Source organism: Salmo salar, chromosome ssa21, assembly GCF_905237065.1.
Source record: "Salmo salar chromosome ssa21, Ssal_v3.1, whole genome shotgun sequence".
NCBI classification, from domain to species: domain Eukaryota; kingdom Metazoa; phylum Chordata; class Actinopteri; order Salmoniformes; family Salmonidae; genus Salmo; species Salmo salar.
In genome coordinates, this window is record NC_059462.1 from 53,456,345 (window position 1) to 53,484,219 (window position 27,875).

At 41.8% G+C, this 27,875-nt stretch overlaps 1 protein-coding gene across 1 annotated transcript in view; it reads left to right on the forward strand.

Moving 5' to 3' along the window:
- The window catches only part of LOC106582518 (integrin alpha-V), a 67,072-nt gene that overhangs the window by 31,627 nt on the left and 7,570 nt on the right, over positions 1–27,875 (forward strand). Inside the window, exons 9-24 of the mRNA XM_014165693.2 lie at positions 1,435–1,478; positions 3,967–4,023; positions 5,655–5,707; positions 8,864–9,069; positions 10,006–10,197; positions 12,149–12,194; positions 12,888–12,995; positions 13,401–13,456; positions 16,554–16,708; positions 21,464–21,601; positions 22,460–22,527; positions 23,748–23,895; positions 24,953–25,045; positions 25,405–25,484; positions 27,181–27,261; positions 27,754–27,859. Of these exons, the coding sequence (XP_014021168.1) occupies positions 1,435–1,478; positions 3,967–4,023; positions 5,655–5,707; positions 8,864–9,069; positions 10,006–10,197; positions 12,149–12,194; positions 12,888–12,995; positions 13,401–13,456; positions 16,554–16,708; positions 21,464–21,601; positions 22,460–22,527; positions 23,748–23,895; positions 24,953–25,045; positions 25,405–25,484; positions 27,181–27,261; positions 27,754–27,859 (1,631 nt within the window). The remainder of the gene's footprint in view (positions 1–1,434; positions 1,479–3,966; positions 4,024–5,654; positions 5,708–8,863; positions 9,070–10,005; positions 10,198–12,148; positions 12,195–12,887; positions 12,996–13,400; positions 13,457–16,553; positions 16,709–21,463; positions 21,602–22,459; positions 22,528–23,747; positions 23,896–24,952; positions 25,046–25,404; positions 25,485–27,180; positions 27,262–27,753; positions 27,860–27,875) is intronic.

Sequence of the window (27,875 nt, forward strand, 5' to 3'; positions counted from 1 at the left end):
TCTATATAGAACAGCTCAATGGTGATCTATTTTTAACATTCTATATAGAACAGTTCAATGGTGATCTATTTTTAACATTCTATATAGAACAGTTCAATGGTGATCTCATTCTAACATTCTATATAGAACAGTTCAATGGTGATCTATTTTTAACATTCTATATAGAACATTTCAATGGTGATCTATTTTTAACATTCTATATAGAACAGTTCAATGGTGATCTCATTCTAACATTCTATATAGAACAGTTCAATGGTGATCTCATTCTAACATTCTATATAGAACAGTTCAATGGTGATCTCATTCTAACATTCTATATAGAACAGCTCAATGGTGATCTATTTTTAACATTCTATATAGAACAGTTCAATGGTGATCTCATTCTAACATTCTATATAGAACAGTTCAATGGTGATCTCATTCTAACATTCTATATAGAACAGTTCAATGGTGATCTATTTTTAACATTCTATATAGAACAGTTCAATGGTGATCTATTTTTAACATTCTATATAGAACAGTTCAATGGTGATCTATTTTTAACATTCTATATAGAACAGTTCAATGGTGATCTCATTCTAACATTCTATATAGAACAGTTCAATGGTGATCTATTTTTAACATTCTATATAGAACAGTTCAATGGTGATCTCATTCTAACATTCTATATAGAACAGTTCAATGGTGATCTATCTTTAACATTCTATATAGAACAGTTCAATGGTGATCTATTTTTAACATTCTATATAGAACAGTTCAATGGTGATCTATCTTTAACATTCTATATAGAACAGTTCAATGGTGATCTATCTTTAACATTCTATATAGAACAGTTCAATGGTGATCTATTTTTAACATTCTATATAGAACAGTTCAATGGTGATCTATTTTTAACATTCTATATAGAACAGTTCAATGGTGATCTCATTCTAACATTCTATATAGAACAGTTCAATGGTGATCTCATTCTAACATTCTATATAGAACAGTTCAATGGTGATCTCATTCTAACATTCTATATAGAACAGTTCAATGGTGATCTATTTTTAACATTCTATATAGAACAGTTCAATGGTGATCTATCTTTAACATTCTATATAGAACAGTTCAATGGTGATCTATTTTTAACATTCTATATAGAACAGTTCAATGGTGATCTCATTCTAACATTCTATATAGAACAGTTCAATGGTGATCTATTTTTAACATTCTATATAGAACAGTTCAATGGTGATCTCATTCTAACATTCTATATAGAACAGTTCAATGGTGATCTATCTTTAACATTTTATATAGAACAGTTCAATGGTGATCTCATTCTAACATTCTATATAGAACAGTTCAATGGTGATCTATCTTTAACATTCTATATAGAACAGTTCAATGGTGATCTCATTCTAACCTTATTTCTGTTATTTCTCTTCTGTTGTACAGATTACATTACCGGGGTACCCAGGGGAGACAAAGCTCTGGGCTATGTAAGTATTATGAGCTCATATATACAAACAGAATTTTGTATATAACAATTATTTATTTATTTATTATTTAGCTTTCATTTAATCTTCGTTAACCCAGAACCAAAATTGTGCGTATTTTTGTCAGATGCTCAATATTTACGTAGTCTGTCAACGAGAGATGAACCTTCATTTAACCTTTATTTACAGTGCATTCAGAAAGTATTCAGACCCCTTACATTTTTCCACATTTTGTTATGTTTTATTCTAAAATTGATTAAATAAATAAAAAAATCTACAATCTATGCTCAATACCCCATAATGACAAAGCGAAAACAGGTTTTTAGAAATGTTTGCAAATGTATAAAATACAAAAAAAAATACTTATTTACATAAGTATTCAGACCCTTTACGATGAGACTTGAAATTGAGCTCAGGTGCATCCTGTTTCCTTTGATTATACTTGAGATGTTTCTACAACTGGATTGGAGTCCACCTGTGGTAAATTCAATTGATTGCACATGATTTGGAAAGGCACACACCTGTCTATATAAGGTCCCACAGTTGACAGTGCATGTCAACAAAAACCAAGCCTTGACGTCGAAGGAATTGTCCGTAGAGCTCCGAGACAAGATTGTGTCGAGACACAGATCTGGGGAAGGGTACCAAAATATTTCTGCAGCATTGAAGGACCCCAAGAACACAGAACACCTCCATCATTCTTAAATGGAAGAATTTTGGAACCACAAAGACTCTTCCTACAGCTAGCCGCCCGGCCGGCCAAACTGAGCAACCGGGGAAGAAGAGCCTTGGTCAGGGAGGTGACCAGGAACCCGATAATTACCTTGACAGAGTTCCTCTGTAGCACTCCACATTTACAATTACATTTACGTCATTTAGCAGACGCTCTTATCCAGAGCGACTTACAGTAGTGAATGCATACATTTCATACATTTTTTTCTTCTCCGTACTGGTCCCCCGTGGGAATCGAACCCACAACCGTGGCGTTGCAAACACCATGCTCTACCAACTGAGCTACACGGGACCAATCAGGCCTTTATGATAGTGGCCAGACGGAAGCCACTCCTCAGTAAAAGGCACATGACAGCCCGCTTGGCATTTGCCAAGAGGCACCTAAAGACTCTCAGACCATGAGAAACAAGATTGAACTCTTGGGCCGAAATGCCAAGCGTCACATCTGGAGGCAACCTGGCACCATCCCTACGGTGAAGCATGGTGGTGGCAGCGTCATGCTGTGGGGATGTTTCTCAGCGGGAGGGACTGGGAGACTAGTCAGGATCGAGGGAAAGATGAACGGAGCAAAGTACAGAGAGATCCTTGATGAAAACCTGCTCCAGAGCGCTCAGGACCTCAGACTGGGGCGAAGGTTCACCTTCCAACAAGACAACAACCCTAAGCACACAGCCAAGACAACGCAGGAGTGGCTTCAGGACAAGTCTCTGAATGTCCTTGAGTGGCCCAGCCAGAGCCCGGACTTGAACCCGATCGAACATCTCTGGAGAGACCTGAAAATAGCTGTGCAACGACGCTCCCTATCCAACCTGACAGTGCTTGAGAGGATCTGCAGAGAAGAATGTGAAAAACTACCCAAATACAGGTGTGCCAAGCTTGTAGCGTCATACCCAAGAAGACTCGCGGCTGTAATCACTTCCAAAGGTGCTTCAACAAAGTACTGAGCAAAGGGTTTGAATACTTAAGTAAATGTGAAATTTCAGTTTTTTAAATAATTTTTTATTCTATACATTTGCTACAAAGTGAAGGGTTCTGAATGCTTTCCCGACATTGAGCTGAAATATTTTTGAAAGCTGTACTTATACATGTGTTAGAGGTCGACGGCACACAGACCGTGAGGGAAGAACAAGGACTCCATCATTGGCGCATATTCAAACATTCTGATTTTACAATGTGGATATTCGTCATATTCGTCATGATTTTTGTATTCTAACTGGCCCACGATGTGGTTACTAAAATCAGAATTTAGATCTATTTCGCTGTATAATAGATATATATAGATATAGTTATTTTCAGTTTATAAAAAATAACGGCTAAATGCTAACTTCTGTTCATATACGCTGGTAGCATAGCTAGCCATATAGAAATCGGTGGTGGTACTTGAAGCCATTTTGAAATGTAATTCAGTTGATTAGTGACGATGACATAAACATGTGTTGGGGTTGACATCCATACAAGCATTACACTCAGATTTTTACCTCAAATAGTGTGAAATACACATTTAAACAATAGCTTAAATGTAGGCTAATTTTTAAGGGGCGGGGGGCGTGAGTGGCGTTGCCATGGCATTTCCATTGTTTTGGTCAGTTCAATTTATCTCTTTACTGCATCTATGCTGTGTGTGCTATAGGCAACTATTATTGTGATGGCTAAAACACACACAGACTAGATCAACTAGTTTCACTATTATTACGTAGAGTCAAGTGTGTAAGTCGTTATGGGTGGAAAAACGAGTCAGTTATTTTCTCTTGCCATGTAGGTGAACATCTTCAATGGGAGAAATATGCAGTCTGTCCTGAACTTCACAGGAACACAGGTACGGTATAAGATGGTAGTGGTTTTACATGAATGTGCGTGTGTGCTTGCGTGCGTGGGTGCATACCGACTCTGAGCCAGCAGGATGAAAGGAATGTTGACATAATTTATATGATTTGTTTTGAGGGTTCCTCTTGGAATCTCCGTTACGGTCCACACAGACCGTGTTGGTCCCTGTAGAACTGTAGTAAACCTTATTCAGTGCCGTATTGGTCCCTGTAGAACTAGTAAACCTTATTCAGCGCCGTATTGGTCCCTGTAGAACTAGTAAACCTTATTCAGCGCCGTATTGGTCCCTGTAGAACTGTAGTAAACCTTATTCAGCGCCGTATTGGTCCCTGTAGAACTGTAGTAAACCTTATTGGTCCCTGTAGAACTGTAGTAAACCTTATTCAGCGCCGTATTGGTCCCTGTAGAACTGTAGTAAACCTTATTCAGCACCGTATTGGTCCCTGTAGAACTGTAGTAAACCTTATTCAGCGCCGTATTGGTCCCTGTAGAACTGTAGTAAACCTTATTGGTCCCTGTAGAACTGTAGTAAACCTTATTCAGCGCCGTATTGGTCCCTGTAGAACTGTAGTAAACCTTATTGGTCCCTGTAGAACTGTAGTAAACCTTATTCAGCGCCGTATTGGTCCCTGTAGAACTGTAGTAAACCTTATTGGTCCCTGTGGAACTGTAGTAAACCTTATTCAGCACCGTATTGGTCCCTGTGGAACTGTAGTAAACCTTATTGGTCCCTGTGGAACTGTAGTAAACCTTATTGGTCCCTGTAGAACTGTAGTAAACCTTATTGGTCCCTGTGGAACTGTAGTAAACCTTATTCAGCACCGTATTGGTCCCTGTGGAACTGTAGTAAACCTTATTGGTCTCTGTAGAACTGTAGTAAACCTTATTGGTCCCTGTAGAACTGTAGTAAACCTTATTCAGCACCTTATTGGTCCCTGTAGAACTGTAGTAAACCTTATTGGTCCCTGTAGAACTGTAGTAAACCTTATTGGTCCCGTAGAACTGTAGTAAACCTTATTCAGCGCCGTATTGGTCCCTGTAGAACTGTAGTAAACCTTATTGGTCCCTGTAGAACTGTAGTAAACCTTATTCAGCACCGTATTGGTCCCTGTGGAACTGTAGTAAACCTTATTGGTCCCTGTAGAACTGTAGTAAACCTTATTCAGCACCTTATTGGTCCCTGTAGAACTGTAGTAAACCTTATTGGTCCCTGTGGAACTGTAGTAAATCTTATTCAGCACCGTATTGGTCCCTGTAGAACTGTAGTAAACCTTATTGGTCCCTGTGGAACTGTAGTAAACCTTATTCAGCACCTTATTGGTCCCTGTAGAACTGTAGTAAACCTTATTGGTCCCTGTGGAACTGTAGTAAACCTTATTCAGCACCTTATTGGTCCCTGTAGAACTGTAGTAAACCTTATTGGTCCCTGTGGAACTGTAGTAAACCTTATTCAGCACCTTATTGGTCCCTGTAGAACTGTAGTAAACCTTATTGGTCCCTGTGGAACTGTAGTAAACCTTATTGGTCCCTGTAGAACTGTAGTAAACCTTATTCAGCACTGTATTGTTCTCTGTGGGGTGATGGTGAATATACAGAACATTGTATTTCTCCCTGTTTCCTCAGATGGCTGCCTACTTTGGCCATTCTGTGGCAGCGACCGACATCAATAACGATGGGTAAGTAATGATGGGTACACTGACTGCCATGTCCCAAATGTCACCCTAATCCCTTATATAGTGCACTACATAGGGCAGAGCCCTATGGACCCTGGTTAAAAGTTGTGCACTATGTAGGGCAGAGCCCTATGGACCCTGGTCAATGGTAGTGCACTACGTAGGGCACAGGTTACCATTTGGGACCTGTGCTCTATCTTAGTAGTTTGTGACCTCTTTACAGTCTATCCAGGGTCGTGTTCATTGGTGCAAAAGGAAAGCAAGCGTTTCTTATTGGACAAGTTCAGGTAGCCACTCCCTGTTTTGTTTGTTTTCTTCGGTTTAGTCAACACGCGTTGCTCCTGGAGGATGTTTGTTCATGGTAAATAGAGGGCCTGACTTATACAAACTGTTGGGATCAGCTCAAGGCGATAGATGTTCTCATCCGGTAGCAGAGCTAGCTAATTAATCTCTAGATGAAGACACAGTCGTGACCGTAGACGGGTAATGATACAGCCTCTCCAGACTCCTGACTGCTTTCAGATGCAGTTGAATATCTTGGCAAATTTTTTTGAAGGTTATTTCAGGAGTTCTCAAACTTTGTTTTGTGGCCCGGGGATCCTCTTTTGTGATAGCAAATTCAGAACACATCTTGAGTGGGATTCAAATAGCATAAAAGGAGTTTTACTGTGAGTTCAGCAATGCATGGCTGGATGAAACAAGTCTCGGGCCCTGGAAAGGGACATTTTAAAGGCCTGCCTCTTGGCATGGGAGATTAACATATTGCAGTTTTCAAGCAAATTTCCTGCAATTTTACACATTTGTCATGGGACAGATTTTTTGTTGTTGTTGCAGCTTAAAAGCTAATATCCTGCAATACCACACATTTTGCCAGAAAAAGCTTAAATTACAGTGTATTTATGTAAAAATACATCAAACAAAAACTTTGGGTGGAAAACAAGTAGTATTGAGTTGAGAAATGTATAATTGGTGGATATCATTATCCCTGTGAGCCTCCCAGGCCCAAGTTGCCCAGGAATAAAAAATTCTAGGAAAATAATATTATATTGTATTGTATTACACCCTCTAAACATATTCCATGGATCCCTTGGCCAAAATATGTTTAATATGTTGTTGTTAGTCCACGGACCCCACTTTGAGAACCCCAGGGTTATATCATTTACAGTGGGTAATAGATCACTTTAACATTAGGGAATATTATCTGTAGGTCAGGTCCATTAAACCCTAAATAAATTGTAACAGAACAAAGGGTTGGTTTCCCGAGCATAGACTAACCTTATTCCTGGACTAAAATGTAGTTTCAATGGAGGATCTCCATTGAACGCCACCACAATTGATTTGAAAGGAAACAATCAAGATGTGCTTTTAAATGTAGACTTTCATCTTTAATTTAAGTTTTTTTCCCCCATCCAAATCATTGTATGAACCGTGTAGGAATTACAACCATTTTTATACATAGCCCCCCCCCCCCCCCACACAGTTTTAGGGGCTCAAAAGTAATTGAACAAACTAACATAAGCATGATTTAAATTATGAATTTTGATACTTGGTTGCAAATCCTTTGCCTGAAGCTGGGTTTCTTCCCTGGTGATGCTCTGCCAGGCCTTTACTGCAGCGGCCTTCAGTTCCTGCTTGTTCTTGGGGCGTTTTGCCTTCAGCAAAGTGAAATGCATGCTCAATTGGATTCAGGTCAGGTGATTGACTTGGCCATTGCAGAACATTCCACTTATTTGCGATTAAAAAAGTATTGGGTTGCTTTCGCAGTACGCTTAGGGTCATTGTCCATCTGAACTGTGAAGCGCCGTCCAATGAGTTTTGAAGCATTTGGCTGAATCTCAGCAGATAATAATATAGCCCTAAACACTTCAGAATTCATCCATGCTGCTTTTGTCAGCAGTCACATCATCACTAAATACAAAGGGAACCAGTTTCATTGGCAGCCATACATATCCATGCCATAACACTACCTCCCGTGTGGCGCAGCGGTCTAAGGCACTGCATCTCAGTGCTAGAGGCATCACTACAGACCGTGGTTAGAGTCCAGGCTGTATCACAACCCGGCCGTGATTGGGAGTCCCATAGGGTGGCGCACAACTGGCCCAGCGTTGTCCGGGTTTAGCAGGGGTAGGCCGTCATTGTAAATAAGAATATGTTCTTAGCTGACTTGCCTAGTTTAATAAAGGTTAAATGAAATAATAAAATAGGAAACCTCCACCGTGCTTCACAGATGAAGTGGTATGCTTCGGATCATGAGCAGTTCCTTCCCTTCTCCATACTCTTCTCTTCCCTTCATTCTGGTACAACTTGATCTTTGTCTCATCTGACCATAGGATGTTGTTCCAGAACTGTACAGGCTTTTTTAGATTTGTTTTTTTTGGGGGGCAAACTCTAATCTGGTCTTTCTGTTTTTGAGGCTTACCAATGGTTTACATCTTGTGGTAAACCGTCTGTGTTTACTCTGGTGAAGTCGGCTGTTGATTATTGCCTGACACAGATACGCCTACCTCCTGGAGGGTGTTCTTGATCTGGCCAACTGTTGTGAAGGGGTTTTTATTCACCAGGGAAAGAATTCTTCTGTCATCCACCCTGGTGTTCCAGGCCTTTTGGTGTTCCGGAGCTCACCAGTGCGTTCTGTCTTTTTAGGAATGTACCAAATAGTTGATTTGGCCACACCTAATGTTTTTTACTATCTTTTTTATGTATATATATTTTTTTAGATTTGCCAGCCTAATGATGGCTTGCTTCACTGGCAGTGACAGCTCTTTGGACTTCATTTTGAGGGTTAACAGCAACACATTCCAAATGCGAACACTACACTTGAAATCAACTCTAGACATTTAATCTGCTTACTTGTAAATGAACTAATGAGGGAATAACACACAACTGGCCATGGAGTAGCTGAGCAGACAATTGTTCAATTACTTTTGGTCCCTTAAAAGGGGGGGGGGCACATGTAAAAAGTGCTGTAATTCCTACACCGTTCACCCGATTTGGATGTAAATACCCTCCAATTAAAGCTGAAAGTCTGCACTTTAACCTCATAATCATTATTTAATTTCAACTCCAATATGCTGTGGTAGACAGCTAAAATAATAATAACTTGGTCAATGGTCAAATAGTTATGGCCCTGACTGTATGTCTCCCTCTGTCTCTCCTTAGGCTGGTGGATCTGTTTGTGGGGGCCCCTCTGTTCATGGACCGTGGTAGTGATGGGAAGCTGAGGGAGGTGGGCCAGGTGTCTGTGTTCCTGGGGAAGGGAGGCTTCTCCTTCCACACACCCATCACACTGAGTGGGACAGAGATCTACTCACGCTTCGGCAGTTCTATCGCCACACTGGGGGACCTGGATATGGATGGCTTCAACGGTATGTAGGAGGCCTTAGCGGTATGTATGAGGCCTTAGCGGTATGTGCGAGGCCTTAGCGGTATGTGCGAGGCCTTAGCGGTATATACGAGGCCTTAGCGATATGTACGTGGCCTTAGCGGTATGTACGTGGCCTTAGCGGTATGTGCGAGGCCTTAGCGGTATGTGCGAGGCCTTAGCGGTATGTGCGAGGCCTTAGCGGTATGTGCGAGGCCTTAGCGGTATATACGAGGCCTTAGCGATATGTACGTGGCCTTAGCGGTATGTATGAGGCCTTAACGGTATGTACGAGGCCTTAGCGGTATGTATATGAGGCCTCAGCGGTATGCGCGAGGCCTTAGCGGTATGTACGAGGCCTTAACGGTATGTACGAGGCCTTAGCGGTATGTGCGAGGCCTTAGCGGTATGTATACGAGGCCTCAGCGGTATGCGCGAGGCCTTAGCGGTATGTATATGAGGCCTTAGCGGTATGTATGAGGCCTTAACGGTATGTACGAGGCCTTAGCGGTATGTATATGAGGCCTTAGCGGTATGTACGAGGCCTTAGCGGTATGTGCGAGGCCTTAGCGGTATGTATACGAGGCCTCAGCGGTATGCGCGAGGCCTTAGCGGTATGTGCGAGGCCTCAGCGGTATGCGCAAGGCAACTACAGGCTGCCTGGTTCTTTAGCAAAATAACAGAAACTTTCCGAAAGTTCACAGGTTTTTTTATAGAAATCCCGGTTGGACAACTCCTGGATTCATGAGGAAAGAAGCCTGTCGCCCAACTGGGAATGCTCCAACCAGGATTCCTGGACCCTTTAAGATAGCTTTGTGGCTTTTTGGGGGAAAGATACCTCATACTATTCAGGGAGATCCTCTGGTTTGAAGACATTGACCAAACCATCATTAAGGTTTGTTGATGATCTCCCTCTTCATGTAATGTTTCTGTGTTCCAGACATTGCCATAGCTGCACCCTACGGCGGGCCGAAGCACCGTGGCCTAGTGTACATCCACAATGGGAGGGCTGCAGGGCCTGACCTAGTGCCTTCTCAGGTCCTAGAGGGGAGGTGGGCCTCCTCCTACATGCCCCCCAGCTTTGGATACTCCCTGCACGGAGCCACCGATATTGACCAGAATGGATACCCAGGTAGTTTGATACTAGAATGGTTACCCAGGTAGTTTGATACTAGAATGGATACCCAGGTAGTTTGATACTAGAATGGATACCCAGGTAGTTTGATACTAGAATGGATACCCAGGTAGTTTGATACTAGAATGGATACCCAGGTAGTTTGATACTAGAATGGATACCCAGGTAGTTTGATACTAGAATGGATACCCAGGTAGTTTGATACTAGAATGATACCCAGGTATTTTCATACTAGAATGGATACCCAGGTAGTTTGATACTAGAATGGATACCCAGGTAGTTTGATACTAGAATGGATACCCAGGTAGTTTGATACTAGAATGGATACCCAGGTATTTTCATACTAGATCATACACCCCGGTATTTTCATACTAGAATGGATACCCAGGTATTTTGATACTAGAATGGATACCCAGGTAGTTTCATACTAGAATGGATACCCAGGTAGTTTGATACTAAAATGGATACCCAGGTAGTTTGAAACTAGAATGGATACCCAGGTAGATTGATACTAGAATGCATACCCAGGTAGTTTGATACTAGAATGGATACCCAGGTAGTTTGATACTAGAATGGGTACCCAGGTAGTTTGATACTAGAATGGATACCCAGGTAGTTTGATACTAGAATGGATACCCAGGTAGTTTGATACTAGAATGGATACCCACGTAGTTTGATACTAGAATGGGTACCCTGGTAGTTTGATACTAGGATGGATACCCAGGTAGTTTGATACTAGAATGGATACCCAGGTAGTTTGATACTAGAATGGATACCCTGGTAGTTTGATACTAGAATGGATACCCAGGTAGTTTGATACTAGAATGGATACCCAGGTAGTTTGATACTAGAATGGATACCCAGGTAGTTTGATACTAGAATGGATACCCAGGTAGTTTGATACTAGAATGGATACCCAGGTAGTTTGATACTAGAATGGATACCCAGGTAGTTTGATACTAGAATGGATACCCTGGTAGTTTGATACTAGAATGGATACCGAGGCTTCCTTACGGGAGGTTGGAGTGTTGTTGAAAAACCATAGTCCAGCTCTGCTAGTTTTTTCCTGGGTTTGTGGTTCCTGAATGCTTACCGATTGGCCCTTACTTAGCAAAAAAAAAAAAGGATTTGTTTGTTGCTTGGTAAACCTGCTGTCATTATACTGATGTGTTTCTATCCTCTCCCCCCTTCTCTACCTCTCTCCCCCCTTCTCTACCTCTCTCTACCTCTCTCTCTCCCTTCTCTACCTCGCTCTCTCCCTTCTCTACCTCTCTCTACCTCTCTCTCCCCCTTCTCTACCTCTCTCTCCCCCTTCTCTTCCTCGCTCTCTCCCTTCTACCTCTCTCTACCTCTCTCTCCCCTTTCTCTACATCTCTCTCCCCCCTTCTCTACCTCTCTCTCCCCCCTTCTCTACATCTCTCTCCACCCTTCTCTACATCTCTCTCCACCCTTCTCTACATCTCTCTCCCCCCTTCTCTACCTCGCTCTCCCCCCTTCTCTACCTTGCTCTCCCCCCTTCTCTACCTCGCTCTCCCCCTTCTCTACCTCGCTCTCCCCCTCCCCCTTCTCTAACACTCTCTCCCGCTTCTCTAACTCTCTCTCTCCCTCCTTCTCTAACTCTCTCTCCCCCCCTTCTCTACCTCTCTCTCTCCCGCTTCTCTAACTCTCTCTCTCTCCCCTTCTCTAACTCTCTCTCTCTCCCCCTTCTCTACATCTCTCTCTCCCCCTTCTCTACCTCTCCCCCTTCTCTACCTCTCTCGCTCCCTTCTCTACCTCTACCTCTCCCCCTCCCTCTCGACCTCTCTCTCCCTCTCTCCCCCTCCCTCTTCTCTACCTCTCTCCCCCTTCTCTCTCTCTCCCCTCCCCCTTCTCTACCTCTCTCTCTCTCCTTCTCTACCTCTCTCTCTCTCTCCCTTCTCTACCTCTCTCTCTCCCTTCTCTACCACAGACTTAATAGTTGGTGTATTTGGTGCAGACAAAGCCATTCTATACAGGTACAGTAGTACTGTGGTTTCCTTTGATGTTCCACATGCCTTCAATGTACTGTACTTCATGATCCATCCCACCTGAACCATCCAAGGTGTTTCTGTTTAATGTAAAGTATCCCACATGATTTGTATGCAATTAGTGGCACATTAAGCCTTAATAACGGTTTCTCATTTAAAAAGTGAATGTGTTTGGTGAACAAAGTCCACATTAAGTCTTAATATAACGTACATATTATACAGGCGTTCCACAACACAGACATATACAGTATAGATTTGACATGCAATACTGTACAACTCTAAAGTATCAACTGGTGAATTGAGCCTATAGCTAAGCTCTGTTGTTGTGGTCGTGACCGATGGCCTCTGGAAAGCAATGCTAACCCACATATAGATGAGTGAGTTTTTTCCTCACGCTGGCTGACTGGCTGTGAGAGCAGAGACCTGTGCTGCTAGAGGACTTCCAACAATAAGATAATAATACATAAAACACCAGATTGCTCTGGTTTTATTGAAAAGCTTAATCAACGCTCCTCCCTGTACGGTGTCAGATTGTCGACCGGTCGCTGGTGAGGTCTGACCTCAACACAATGAGATCTATTGGAGCTCTCTGATGTTGACATGAGGTACCCCCCCCCCCCCCCTGTGCTCACTATTCTGTATATGGCATATGGCCTGACTTCTGACCCCCCCCACCCCCAGGGCCCGGCCTGTCATCAGTGTTAACACCACCCTGGACATCAGCCCTCAGATCCTCAACCCAGAGGAAAGGAGCTGCAAGCTGCCTGACAGTGACACTAAAGTGTCCTGGTGAGTAATATAATTAATGTTCACTTTTTAAATAGAGAAAATATTGATGTCTGTGTGTGATACATGGTCCATATCAGGGACTGCATTGAGGAGCCAAAATGTTATGAACAGTGTGGGGGGGGTGGTGGTGTCTTCAAGACAGTGATTTTTGGACTGTCAGACAGACTTCCTCTCTGGTAACGTCCTGTCTATCTGTCAGACAGACTTCCTGTCTGGTAACGTCATGTCTATCTGTCAAACAGACTTCCTCTCTGGTAACGTCATGTCTATCTGTCAGACAGACAAAGCTGATGTCAGAACATGCAACATGTTTATCTAGTTACTGTTCGGTGCTAGAGAAAACTATAGCCTGTGTTTTAGAGTTCAATCTGATTCGTTTTTGGTCATATCTTGTTCTCCCCTCAGTTTCAAAGTGAAGTACTGTCTCAAAGCGAGTGGAAGAGGTGCACCAGCCTCACTGAGTAAGTATCTGAAGGATATCTTCTACTACTAGTACTCTACGCTACATTGGATCCCTACGGGGCTCTGCAACTCAACAAATGCTACTCTGAGATATAGTGTTAAAGCACAGCGTTTGCTTCTCTCCTGTCGACAAGCTGTTCTATCAGAGAACTCCTGTTAGAGCACAAAACACAGCTGTCTGTCCTTCTACTTCTATGAAATAGTGCCTATGTCCCAAAAGGACACCCTTTATTCCCAACATGGTGCACTACTTTTGACCAGAGCCCTGTGGAACCTGGTCAAAAGTAGTGCACTATAACGGGTAGTGCACTATAAGATGCCATGTAGGATGCATAGAGTAGCTATAGCACCACATCTCACCTCTGAGTTTCTGTAGAGACATCATGTCTGGCTGTACCCAGCCTGTTAGATCATAGCTTCAGGCTAGCAGTTCAGCCTGTTAGATCATAGCTTCAGGCTAGCCCTGCGGCCTGTTAGATCATAGCTTCAGGCTAGCAGTGCAGCCTGTTAGATCATAGCTTCAGGCTAGCAGTACAGCTTGTTAGATCATAGCTTCAGGCTAGCAGTGCAGCCTGTTAGATCATAGCTTCAGGCTAGCAGTGCAGCCTGTTAGATCATAGCTTCAGGCTAGCAGTGCAGCCTGTTAGATCATAGCTTCAGGCTAGCAGTGCATCCTGTTAGATCATAGCTTCAGGCTAGCCCTGCGGCCTGTTAGATCATAGCTTCAGGCTAGCAGTGCAGCCTGTTAGATCATAGCTTCAGGCTAGCAGTACAGCTTGTTAGATCATAGCTTCAGGCTAGCAGTGCAGCCTGTTAGATCATAGCTTCAGGCTAGCAGTGCAGCCTGTTAGATCATAGCTTCAGGCTAGCAGTGCATCCTGTTAGATCATAGCTTCAGGCTAGCAGTTCAGCCTGTTAGATCATAGCTTCAGGCTAGCAGTGCAGCCTGTTAGATCATAGCTTCAGGCTAGCAGTTCAGCCTGTTAGATCATAGATTCAGGATAGCAGTTCAGCCTGTTAGATCATAGCTTCAGGCTAGCAGTTCAGCCTGTTAGATCATAGCTTCAGGCTAGCCCTGCGGCCTGTTAGATCATAGCTTCAGGCTAGCAGTTCAGCCTGTTAGATCATAGCTTCAGGCTAGCAGTTCAGCCTGTTAGATCATAGCTTCAGGCTAGCCCTGCGGCCTGTTAGATCATAGCTTCAGGCTAGCAGTGCAGCCTGTTAGATCATAGCTTCAGGCTAGCAGTACAGCTTGTTAGATCATAGCTTCAGGCTAGCAGTGCAGCCTGTTAGATCATAGCTTCAGGCTAGCAGTGCAGCCTGTTAGATCATAGCTTCAGGCTAGCAGTTCAGCCTGTTAGATCATAGCTTCAGGCTAGCAGTGCAGCCTGTTAGATCATAGCTTCAGGCTAGCAGTGCAGCCTGTTAGATCATAGCTTCAGGCTAGCAGTGCAGCCTGTTAGATCATAGCTTCAGGCTAGCAGTGCAGCCTGTTAGATCATAGCTTCAGGCTAGCAGTGCAGCCTGTTAGATCATAGCTTCAGGGTAGCAGTGCAGCCTGTTAGATCATAGCTTCAGGCTAGCAGTGCAGCCTGTTAGATCATAGCTTCAGGCTAGCATTTCAGCCTGTTAGATCATAGCTTCAGGCTAGCAGTGCAGCCTGTTAGATCATAGCTTCAGGCTAGCAGTGCGGCCTGTTAGATCATAGCTTCAGGCTAGCAGTGCGGCCTGTTAGATCATAGCTTCAGGCTAGCAGTACAGGCTTTTAGATCATAGCTTCAGCCTGGCCCTGCGGCCTGTTAGATCATAGCTTCAGGCTAGCAGTGCAGCCTGTTAGATCATAGCTTCAGGCTAGCAGTGCAGCCTGTTAGATCATAGCTTCAGGCTAGCAGTACGGCCTGTTAGATCATAACTTCAGCCTGGCCCTGCGGCCTGTTAGATCATAGCTTCAGGCTAGCAGTGCAGCCTGTTAGATCATAGCTTCAGGCTAGCAGTACGGCCTGTTAGATCATAACTTCAGCCTGGCCCTGCGGCCTGTTAGATCATAGCTTCAGGCTAGCAGTGCAGCCAGTTAGATCATAGCTTCAGGCTAGCAGTTCAGCCTGTTAGATCATAGCTTCAGGCTAGCAGTACGGCCTGTTAGATCATAACTTCAGCCTGGCCCTGCGGCCTGTTAGATCATAGCTTCAGGCTAGCAGTGCAGCCTGTTAGATCATAGCTTCAGGCTAGCAGTACGGCCTGTTAGATCATAACTTCAGCCTGGCCCTGCGGCCTGTTAGATCATAGCTTCAGGCTAGCAGTGCAGCCAGTTAGATCATAGCTTCAGGCTAGCCCTGCGGCCTGTTAGATCATAGCTTCAGGCTAGCAGTACGGCCTGTTAGATCATAGCTTCAGGCTAGCCCTGCGGCCTGTTAGATCATAGCTTCAGGCTAGCAGTGCAGCCTGTTAGATCATAGCTTCAAGCTAGCAGTGCAGCCTGTTAGATCATAGCTTCAGGCTAGCCCTGCGGCCTGTTAGATCATAGCTTCAGGCTAGCAGTGCAGCCAGTTAGAGACTCTGGGGAAGTGAATAAAGGGCCTCATTGCCAACATCCCAAAGTATCCCTTTAACCAAATAGCTACCTTGACTATCTGCATTGACCCTTTTTGCACAAACGTTTTTGACTCACATAAGCTACTGCTAGTGTTTATTATCTATCCTGTTTCCTAGTCACTTTATTCCTAGTTATATGTACATATCTACCATAATTACCTCATACTCCTGCACGTCCACTTGGTACTGGTGCCCCATGTATATAGAGCCAAGTTATCGTTACTCATTGTGTATTTAATATTACTTGTATTATTACATTTCTATTATTTCTCTATTTTATTTATCTCTGCATTGTTGGGAAGGACCTGTAAGTATTTCACTGTTAGTCTACAGCTGTTGATACGAAGCATGTGACAAATTTGATTTGTCTTTCGGGAAAATTAGTATTTCCCCTGAAAGCATTGCTTATATCACACTAGTGCCATGAGTGTAAAACTAGCTGTCAGTGACTGTTTTAGTCACTAACCAGGCCTAATGTTTACCGTCTGCCTGTGTACTTGTCAGAGTTCCAGGTTTACCTTGTCCTGGATAGACTCAAACACAAGGGGGCGACAAAGAGAGTTCTGTTCCTCCACAGCAAAACGTCCCAGTACACGAAAAACATGACTGTCAGCAACGGCCAAGGACCGGCCTGCGAGGAGCAAGAAGCCTTCCTCATAGTGAGTTACTGTTGTTAAGTATTGCTCTAGGCCACTGGTGTCAAACTCATTCCACGGAGGGCCCCAGTGTCTGCGGGTTTTTCACTCCTCCCTTGTCCTTGATTGAATTTAGGTCACTGATTAGTAAGGAATTCACCCCTCACCTAGTTGTCTAGGTCTTCACTGAAAGGAAAAACCAAAAACCAGTAAGACACTAGGCACTCCATGGAATGAGATTGACACCTCTGCACTAGGTCTTCCTTTTAGTGAGTGATGCTGAGCAATACACTGTTTTATTGTCCTGTGTGCATGTGTTCATGGAATGTGTTGAGCACTCTAATACCCTTTACACAGTGCTGAGCTGAGCCAAGGCGAGCTGTACTATGTTGGCCTGGCATAGCCCCTAGTTCCTCTAACCATACTGGAGAGCACAATGTGACAGGACAGTAGGGTTCTGGTCGGGCATGACTCCTATGTTTACAACTTCACTGCTTTGCTTACTGTTTACTAAACCCTACTAGGGATGATCATGAGTATTCATACTTTAACCAGAGAGATATTCTAAGCTATTTGTTGGAATGTGCTTTGTGGCTGCCCAATCTGTGGCTGCCCATTTTTTGTTGTTGTTAATGCTTTCTTAAAGACAATGCTAATTTGCTTTGACTCTAGTGTTCCTTTTGTACATGTGCATTTGCGGCGCACAACAAATAAAAGAAACTAAGCCAAGCATCACACAGTTCTTATCCTTAAATTTCCTTTCCCATACATGTCTAACTCACTCAACTGTGTTCCTATCGCTGCCTTTATACACGCATGCCCAATGTGCGCACACAAACTCCCGTAGGCCAACAGAAATAAATGCCCATGAAAACAATCTAACTGATGTTATACACAAGCTACATTCCTTGCCAAATTCTGACCGTTTTATCACAAATTGTATATGGACTGGGGGTTCAGACCCACCTTTGCCTCCAGGACAGCCTGAATTCTTCAGGGCATGGATTCTACAAGTTGTCGAAAACATTTGTTGCTCAATTGGTATCAAGGGACCTAACGTGCACCAGGAAAATATTCCTCACACCATTACACCACCCCCACCACCAGCCTGTATCGTTGACACCAGACAGGATGGGTCCATGGACTCATGCTGCTTACGCCAAATCCTGACTCTGCCATCAGCATGACGCATCAGGACCTGTGGTTCGTCGGACCAGGCGATGTTTTTCCACTCCTCAGTTGTCCAGTTGAATTCCTTAATGCCTGTGCCTGGTTTATATAGCAAGCCACGGCCACGTGATTCACTGTCTGTTGGGGCAGAATTTTAGAAAAATCCAAAGAACACGCCGAATAAACTAAATTAAACATCTTTATACATTTTTTATTTTATTTTGGTTTGTAACCCTGAAGAAATTGTCTTTCAACTCGCCAAATTGCCGATCCGTTTCAAATGATCACTCTGAGAGTAACTGTTCCAGATACGAGATGGACAAATATTGTTCTATTTTATTTTGATATATTACATGATGTTATTTTATTTATTTTTACATATAAAATATGTGTGTCTTGACTGTGATAAGGGCTCAGGAAATAAGTGTGTCTTGTCTGTTAAATTAACAAAACAAGGCTATGATGGTGTTCCATATGATATAATATAACCAGTTGATATTACAGATGGTGTTCTATATGATATAATATAACCAGTTGATATTACAGATGGTGTTCTATATGATATAATATAACCAGTTGATATTACAGATGGTGTCCCATATGATATAATATAACCAGTTGATAATACAGATGGTGTTCTATATGATATAATATAACCAGTTGATATTACAGATGGTGTTCTATATGATATAATATAACCAGTTGATATTACAGATGGTGTCCCATATGATATAATATAACCAGTTGATAATACAGATGGTGTTCTATATGATATAATATAACCAGTTGATATTACAGATGGTGTTCCATATGATATAATATAACCAGTTGATATTACAGATGGTGTTCCATATGATATAATATAACCAGTTGATATTACAGATGGTGTTCCATATGATATAATATAACCAGTTGATAATACAGATGGTGTTCTATATGATATAATATAACCAGTTGATATTACAGATGGTGTTCTATATGATATAATATAACCAGTTGATATTACAGATGGTGTCCCATATGATATAATATAACCAGTTGATAATACAGATGGTGTTCTATATGATATAATATAACCAGTTGATATTACAGGTGGTGTTCTATATGATATAATATAACCAGTTGATATTACAGATGGTGTCCCATATGATATAATATAACCAGTTGATATAATATAACCAGTTGATATTACAGATGGTGTTCTATATGATATAATATAACCAGTTGATATTACAGATGGTGTCCCATATGATATAATATAACCAGTTGATATAATATAACCAGTTGATATTACAGATGGTGTTCTATATGATATAATATAACCAGTTGATATTACAGATGGTGTTCCATATGATATAATATAACCAGTTGATATTACAGATGGTGTTCCATATGATATTACAGATGGTGTTCCATATGATATAATATAACCAGTTGATATAATATAACCAGTTGATATTACAGATGGTGTTCCATATGATATAATATAACCAGTTGATAATACAGATGGTGTTCTATATGATATAATATAACCAGTTGATATTACAGATGGTGTCCCATATGATATAATATAACCAGTTGATATTACAGATGGTGTTCCATATGATATAATATAACCAGTTGATATTACAGATGGTGTTCTATATGATATAATATAACCAGTTGATATTACAGATGGTGTTCCATATGATATAATATAACCAGTTGATATTACAGATGGTGTTCTATATGATATAATATAACCAGTTGATATTACAGATGGTGTTCCATATGATATAATATAACCAGTTGATATTACAGATGGTGTCCCATATGATATAATATAACCAGTTGATATTACAGATGGTGTTCTATATGATATAATATAACCAGTTGATATTACAGATGGTGTCCCATATGATATAATATAACCAGTTGATATTACAGATGGTGTCCCATATGATATAATATAACCAGTTGATATTACAGATGGTGTTCTATATGATATAATATAACCAGTTGATATTACAGATGGTGTTCCATATGATATAATATAACCAGTTGATATTACAGATGGTGTTCTATATGATATAATATAACCAGTTGATATAATATAACCAGTTGATATTACAGATGGTGTTCCATATGATATAATATAACCAGTTGATATTACAGATGGTGTTCTATATGATATAATATAACCAGTTGATATTACAGATGGTGTTCTATATGATATAATATAACCAGTTGATATTACAGATGGTGTTCTATATGATATAATATAACCAGTTGATATTACAGATGGTGTTCCATATGATATAATATAACCAGTTGATATTACAGATGGTTTCTATATGATATAATATAACCAGTTGATATTACAGATGGTGTTCTATATGATATAATATAACCAGTTGATATTACAGATGGTGTTCCATATGATATAATATAACCAGTTGATATTACAGATGGTGTTCTATATGATATAATATAACCAGTTGATATTACAGATGGTGTTCTATATGATATAATATAACCAGTTGATATAATATAACCAGTTGATATTACAGATGGTGTCCCATATGATATAATATAACCAGTTGATATTACAGATGGTGTTCCATATGATATAATATAACCAGTTGATATTACAGATGGTGTTCTATATGATATAATATAACCAGTTGATATTACAGATGGTGTTCTATATGATATAATATAACCAGTTGATATTACAGATGGTGTTCCATATGATATAATATAACCAGTTGATATTACAGATGGTGTTCCATATGATATAATATAACCAGTTGATATTACAGATGGTGTCCCATATGATATAATATAACCAGTTGATATTACAGATGGTGTCCCATATGATATAATATAACCAGTTGATATTACAGATGGTGTCCCATATGATATAATATAACCAGTTGATATTACAGATGGTGTTCCATATGATATAATATAACCAGTTGATATTACAGATGGTGTTCCATATGATATAATATAACCAGTTGATATTACAGATGGTGTTCCATATGATATAATATAACCAGTTGATATAATATAACCAGTTGATATTACAGATGGTGTTCCATATGATATAATATAACCAGTTGATATTACAGATGGTGTCCCATATGATATAATATAACCAGTTGATAATACAGATGGTGTTCTATATGATATAATATAACCAGTTGATATTACAGATGGTGTTCCATATGATATAATATAACCAGTTGATATTACAGATGGTGTCCCATATGATATAATATAACCAGTTGATATTACAGATGGTGTCCCATATGATATAATATAACCAGTTGATATTACAGATGGTGTTCTATATGATATAATATAACCAGTTGATATTACAGATGGTGTTCCATATGATATAATATAACCAGTTGATATTACAGATGGTGTTCCATATGATATAATATAACCAGTTGATATTACAGATGGTGTTCTATATGATATAATATAACCAGTTGATATTACAGATGGTGTTCCATATGATATAATATAACCAGTTGATATTACAGGTTGTGTAATCAATAGAATAGTTGTGTAATATTTCAAATGCTCATCCCTAAACCCAAGCCTTTCTCTGCTCTGCAGGAGGACTCTGAGTTCCGGGATAAGATCACTCCCATCTCTGTGTTCATGGAGTTCAGTCTGGACTATCAGCAAGCTGCAGATAAGACCGGCCTACTGCCTATCCTGGAGCAGACTACCTCCACCAACATCTCCAAACAAGTACACATATGTCTTTAACTGAGTATACGTCCCAAATGGCACCCTATTCCCTATATCGTGCACAGGGCTCTGGTCAAAACTAGCGTGCCATATAGGGAGTAGGGAGCCATTTGGGAAGGACAGTAACTATTGTGATCAGGTACAGAGTAACACATAGTGAGTAGGAGAGGTGGGTCACATGGTTAGGAGAGGTGGGTCACATGGTTAGGAGAGGTGGGTCACATGGTTAGGAGAGGTGGGTCACATGGTTAGGAGAGGTGGGTCACATGGTGAGTAGGAGAGGTGGGTCACATGGTGAGTAGGAGAGGTGGGTCACATGGTTAGTAGGAGAGGGGGGTCACATGGTGAGTAGGAGAGGTGGGTCACATGGTTAGTAGGAGAGGGGGGTCACATGGTTAGGAGAGGTGGGTCACATGGTTAGTAGGAGAGGGGGGTCACATGGTTAGGAGAGGTGGGTCACATGGTCACATGGTTAGGAGAGGTGAGTCACATGGTGAGTAGGAGAGGTGGGTCACATGGTGAGTAGGAGGGGTGGGTCACATGGTGATTAGGAGAGGTGGGTCACATGGTGAGTAGGAGAGGTGGGTCACATGGTGAGTAGGAGAGGTGGGTCACATGGTTAGTAGGAGAGGGGCGTCACATGGTTAGGAGAGTTGGGTCACATGGTTAGGAGAGGTGGGTCACATGGTCACATGGTTAGGAGAGGTGGGTCACATGGTGAGTAGGAGAGGTGGGTCACATGGTGATTAGGAGAGGTGGGTCACATGGTGAGTAGGAGAGGTTGGTCACATGGTTAGTAGGAGGGTGTGTCAGGTTTGTTGGGTAAACAAACTGTCTGCTTGTGACAATGTTTTTCAGGCACATGTCCTACTGGACTGTGGAGATGACAACATCTGCAAGCCAGACCTCAAGCTGTCTGTAGTGAGGTGAGTGGTCTGTCACTTGTTAAGTTACCTCCTCTTCCAGGATCTCATGCCACATTCATTAATTCCTACCATAGCTAGCCAAGTCAAGCTGTTTTGGTCTGGTTACACATCCACCGTTGTTGTTGAAACCATGCTGGAAAAGACAAAGTGATGTAGCCAGCCAGCACAGTAAGGTTCTGGTTGACCATCTAGTGTGAATCAGGCATCAGTGAGATGGTCCTAACTTTTCCATTCGTTTTCTTTCTACTACCAGTGACCAGAAGGAGATTTTCCTGACTGAGTAACGTTAGAAAATCCCAGAAATCGTCCCAGGGTTTTCTGAAATCCTAGTTGGAGGATTCCCATAATCAGGCGAGCATAACCAGGGAGGCAATCCTCCGACCAGGATTTCTGACAAACCTAGGAATTTTGGCATAGAAAAATTATGGAAACTTTCCCATAGTCTAACTCCATTCTGTCAATCTGATCTCTGACCTCCCCAGTGACCAGAAGCAGATCATTCTGTCAAACTAATCTCTGATCTCCCCAGTGACCAGAAGCAGATCATTCTGTTAATCTGATCTCTGACCTCCCCAGTGACCAGAAGCAGATCATTCTGTTAATCTGATCTCTGACCTCCCCAGTGACCAGAAGCAGATCATTCTGTTAATCTGACCTCCCCAGTGACCAGAAGCAGATCATTCTGTTAATCTGATCTCTGACCTCCCCAGTGACCAGAAGCAGATCATTCTGTTAATCTGATCTCTGACCTCCCCAGTGACCAGAAGCAGATCATTCTGTTAATCTGATCTCTGACCTCCCCAGTGACCAGAAGCAGATCATTCTGTTAATCTGATCTCTGACCTCCCCAGTGACCAGAAGCAGATCATTCTGTTAATCTGACCTCCCCAGTGACCAGAAGCAGATCATTCTGTTAATCTGATCTCTGACCTCCCCAGTGACCAGAAGCAGATCATTCTGTTAATCTGATCTCTGACCTCCCCAGTGACCAGAAGCAGATCATTCTGTTAATCTGATCTCTGACCTCCCCAGTGACCAGAAGCAGATCATTCTGTTAATCTGATCTCTGACCTCCCCAGTGACCAGAAGCAGATCATTCTGTTAATCTGATCTCTGACCTCCCCAGTGACCAGAAGCAGATCATTCTGTTAATCTGATCTCTGACCTCCCCAGTGACCAGAAGCAGATCATTCTGTTAATCTGATCTCTGACCTCCCCAGTGACCAGAAGCAGATCTACATAGGAGATGATAACCCCTTGACCCTGGAGGTGACGGCGGAGAACAGAGGAGAGGGGGCGTACGAGGCAGAGCTACATGTCTTCCTTCCTCCCCAGGCTGACTTCACCGGGGTCGTACGCAACAGTGAGGTAAAATAAAATAGAGGCCAGTGAAGACAACTAGACTGGTCTCGGGCACCAGGTGTAACAGATGTGATCGTACTTCGTAACTCTCTTGCATTGTGTTTTTAAACCAAAGTACTGTCCAGCCAGTGATCTCAGTTGATTGGTGTTTATTCTGAAAATAGACACAAGGAAGCAGATTAGATGTGCAGGACAACAGTATATATCGATGGCTGTAGATTCGTGATTCGTCTTTTAGCAGGGAAATAACTGAATTAGCAAGTGGGAGCTAATGCGACCATTACAAATAGAGAATGCTAGCTAACTCGTTCTCTTATAGCGATAACATACTATTAGAGAATACTAGTTAACTCGTTCTCTTACAGCGATAACATACTATTAGAGCATGCAAGATAACTCGTTCTCTTACAGCGATAACGTACAAATAGAGCATGCTAGCTAACTTGTTCTCTTACAGCGATAACATACTATTAGAGCATGCTAGCTAACACGTTCTCTTACAGCGATAACGTACAAAAGCACATCCCAGGATGCTCCCAATATCTAACAGGCACTGTACACATACTGTGTCTATGGGAATATATAAACATGGAATCGATTTTTCTGCCATGTCAGGTGGAAACTTAACCAACCAGCTAACATCAGCTTCACTCAGTGTAAATTACACATTAGGAACACCTTCCTAGTATTGAGTTACGGTACAGAGTCAATGTGGAGGCTATATACAGGGTATTACGGTACAGAGTCAATGTGGAGGCTATATACAGGGTATTACGGTACAGAGTCAATGTGGAGGCTATATACAGGGGGTACCGGTACAGAGTCAATGTGGAGGCTATATACAGGGTATTACAGTACAGAGTCAATGTGGAGGCTATATACAGGGTATTACGGTACAGAGTCAATGTGGAGGCTATATACAGGGTGTTACGGTACAGAGTCAATGTGCGCGGCCACAGGTTAGTCGAGGTAATTGAGGTAATATGTACATGTAGGTATAGTTAAAGTGACTAGCTATCAACATAACATAGTATCATGCATTTTGTCGGTTTCTCCCTTGCAGACTCTGTCTAGATTGTCCTGTGCCTACAAGACAGAGAACCAGACCAGGGTGGTGGTGTGTGACCTGGGGAACCCCATGAAAGGAGGAATTAAAGTGAGTGGATGGAGCGTGCAGATGGTATCCGTCCCGTTGACCTGAATGGGGGATGTCTGTTCTAGGGATTCTATTTCTATGTTGGTGTTGACTAGACACCTAGTCAGCACCATTTCCCCAGTTCAAATTCCTGGTACATGTGAATAAAGATGTTTTATGATTCTGATCAGTTTACACAGGCTGCCACAAATCTGATCATTTATTGGCAAAAAATATTTTAAAAAAAATCAGATCTGATTGGTCAAAAGTCAAACAATTTTTGGAAAACGTTTCAGAATTGTGCTGCCTGTATAAGAGTTACGAGATTTAACAATCAGAATGGTGATGATCCCGATGCTCTGGTGTGATGTCGTCTTCAGGTGCTGGCCGGACTCCGTTTCAGTGTTCATCAGCTCTCGGAGCAGGACACGTTTGTTAAGTTTGACCTGCAGATACAGAGGTAAGGAGCTGGTAACAAAAAAAACGGCTTCAGTTTGACCTGCAGATACAGAGGTAATGAGCTGGTAACAATAAAAACGGCTTCAGTTTGACCTGCAGATACAGAGGTAAGGAGCTGGTAACAATAAAAACGGGTTCAGTTTGACCTGCAGATACAGAGGTAATGAGCTGGTAACAATAAAAACGGCTTCAGTTTGACCTGCAGATACAGAGGTAATGAGCTGGTAACAATAAAAACGGCTTCAGTTTGACCTGCAGATACAGAGGTAATGAGCTGGTAACAATAAAAACGGCTTCAGTTTGACCTGCAGATACAGAGGTAATGAGCTGGTAACAATAAAAACAGCTTCAGTTTGACCTGCAGATACAGAGGTAATGAGCTGGTAACAATAAAAACGGCTTCAGTTTGACCTGCAGATACAGAGGTAATGAGCTGGTAACAATAAAAACGGCTTCAGTTTGACCTGCAGATACAGAGGTAATGAGCTGGTAACAATAAAAACGGCTTCAGTTTGACCTGCAGATACAGAGGTAATGAGCTGGTAACAATAAAAACGGCTTCAGTTTGACCTGCAGATACAGAGGTAATGAGCTGGTAACAATAAAAACGGCTTCAGTTTGACCTGCAGATACAGAGGTAAGGAGCTGGTAACAATAAAAACGGGTTCAGTTTGACCTGCAGATACAGAGGTAATGAGCTGGTAACAAAAAAAACGGCTTCAGTTTGACCTGCAGATACAGAGGTAAGAAGCTGGTAACAATAAAAACGGCTTCAGTTTGACCTGCAGATACAGAGGTAAGGAGCTGGTAACAATAAAAACGGGTTCAGTTTGACCTGCAGATACAGAGGTAATGAGCTGGTAACAAAAAAAAACAGGTTCAGAATACAGTCATTCTTATAGGTATGGCTTTTGGAAATAAAATTACTTTTCCTGAGATTTATTTTCAAACAACTGGGTATGTATACAAGTCTCTCTCGCGAGACTTTTACATCTTAATGAACCTAACCTGTATAAATAAAAAGGAATGAAATGGTGTCTCACACATTGTCGAATGGTCATGAAGTTAGGACCTAATTTAACTAAAATCATTTTAGAGAAGAGACTCCCTGTACTTTCTCCACACACATCTTGACTCTGTAGTAACAGACAGTGAGACTAAAGTCGTGTTCCAAACTGCACCCTACTTCCTATAGTGAACCGCTTTGACCAGAGCAAATGTAGTGCACTACATAGGGAATAAGTTTGGGATGCGTCCTAAAACATGGTATTTCTGTTTTCCCTGGTTGGATTGAAAGGAGCATGTAAATGACAGAGTAGCTGTATCCTTTGTCTGGCTTTGTTGTTATGAAGGAAAACCTCTCGTTTAGTCTCCCGCTAACCCAAGGTCACGCTGGTCCTCTCTACAAACCATATTCTGTTGATCAAAGTCATTGTTAAATTGTTTAGAATATAGTTGAGAGCCCATGTGTCTTGTGGTGGAATTGTCTGGAGGTTTAAAAAAAAAAACAAAATGATGAGGCTTTAGCAGCCTGTTCAAATCATGGACAAAAGTTATAATACAATGCAATGGTTCCACCCTGTGGACATTTTGTGTTTTAGCATCAACCTGTACTGTGTACACTGCTTATCTGATGTTTTCACGATCTGGTCTTTTTTTATTTTTTTATAAGTTAATAATATAATATTGTCTTTCAGTTCCAACCAGTTCAACAGCACCAGCAGTCTGGCCTCCAGCATCACAAAGCTGGCTGTTCTGGCCAATGTGGATATCAGAGGGTAATGTTGACATGTCTTCTTCTCCAATGAAGGCCATTACTGAACAAAAGCTTAGCCGTTAAGTACAGAAATATCATCTAATTGAAGTGTGCAAAGAATTCTTCTTCACTTTTTTAGTATATTCTCCTGCACCTTATCCTACCCTAATGGGCAGGTGGGAGGTCACCAACAGATTGCATTTATATTATAATTTGCAGGTAATTAGTAAATATCTGCCGGCTCAAATCCCAGGTGGGACCTTCAGCTTTGTCTGTCTGTGCCTCAGACCTGAGGGTTTGGTACAGAAGGGTTTAGTTTGATGGAATGTTTGTATTATTGATAAATGGTTTAGTAGCAAAGACAGTACTAATGTACCCCTACCATCTCTGATATAGTAATGACTTTACTGATTCACGGTCACAGAATGTGAAGAAATGTAGAATGTACTTTATAAATATGTATAGCCCAGTCGTTGAACCCCAATCTCCCCCTCCCCCCTTCCCTCTGCTGTAGGGTGGCGCTTCCTGACCAGGTTTTCCTGCCCATCGCTAACTGGAAGCGCAAAGAGAAACCTGTCGTAGGAGACGACATCGGTCCACAAATACTGCACATCTATGAGGTCAACCATGACAGTG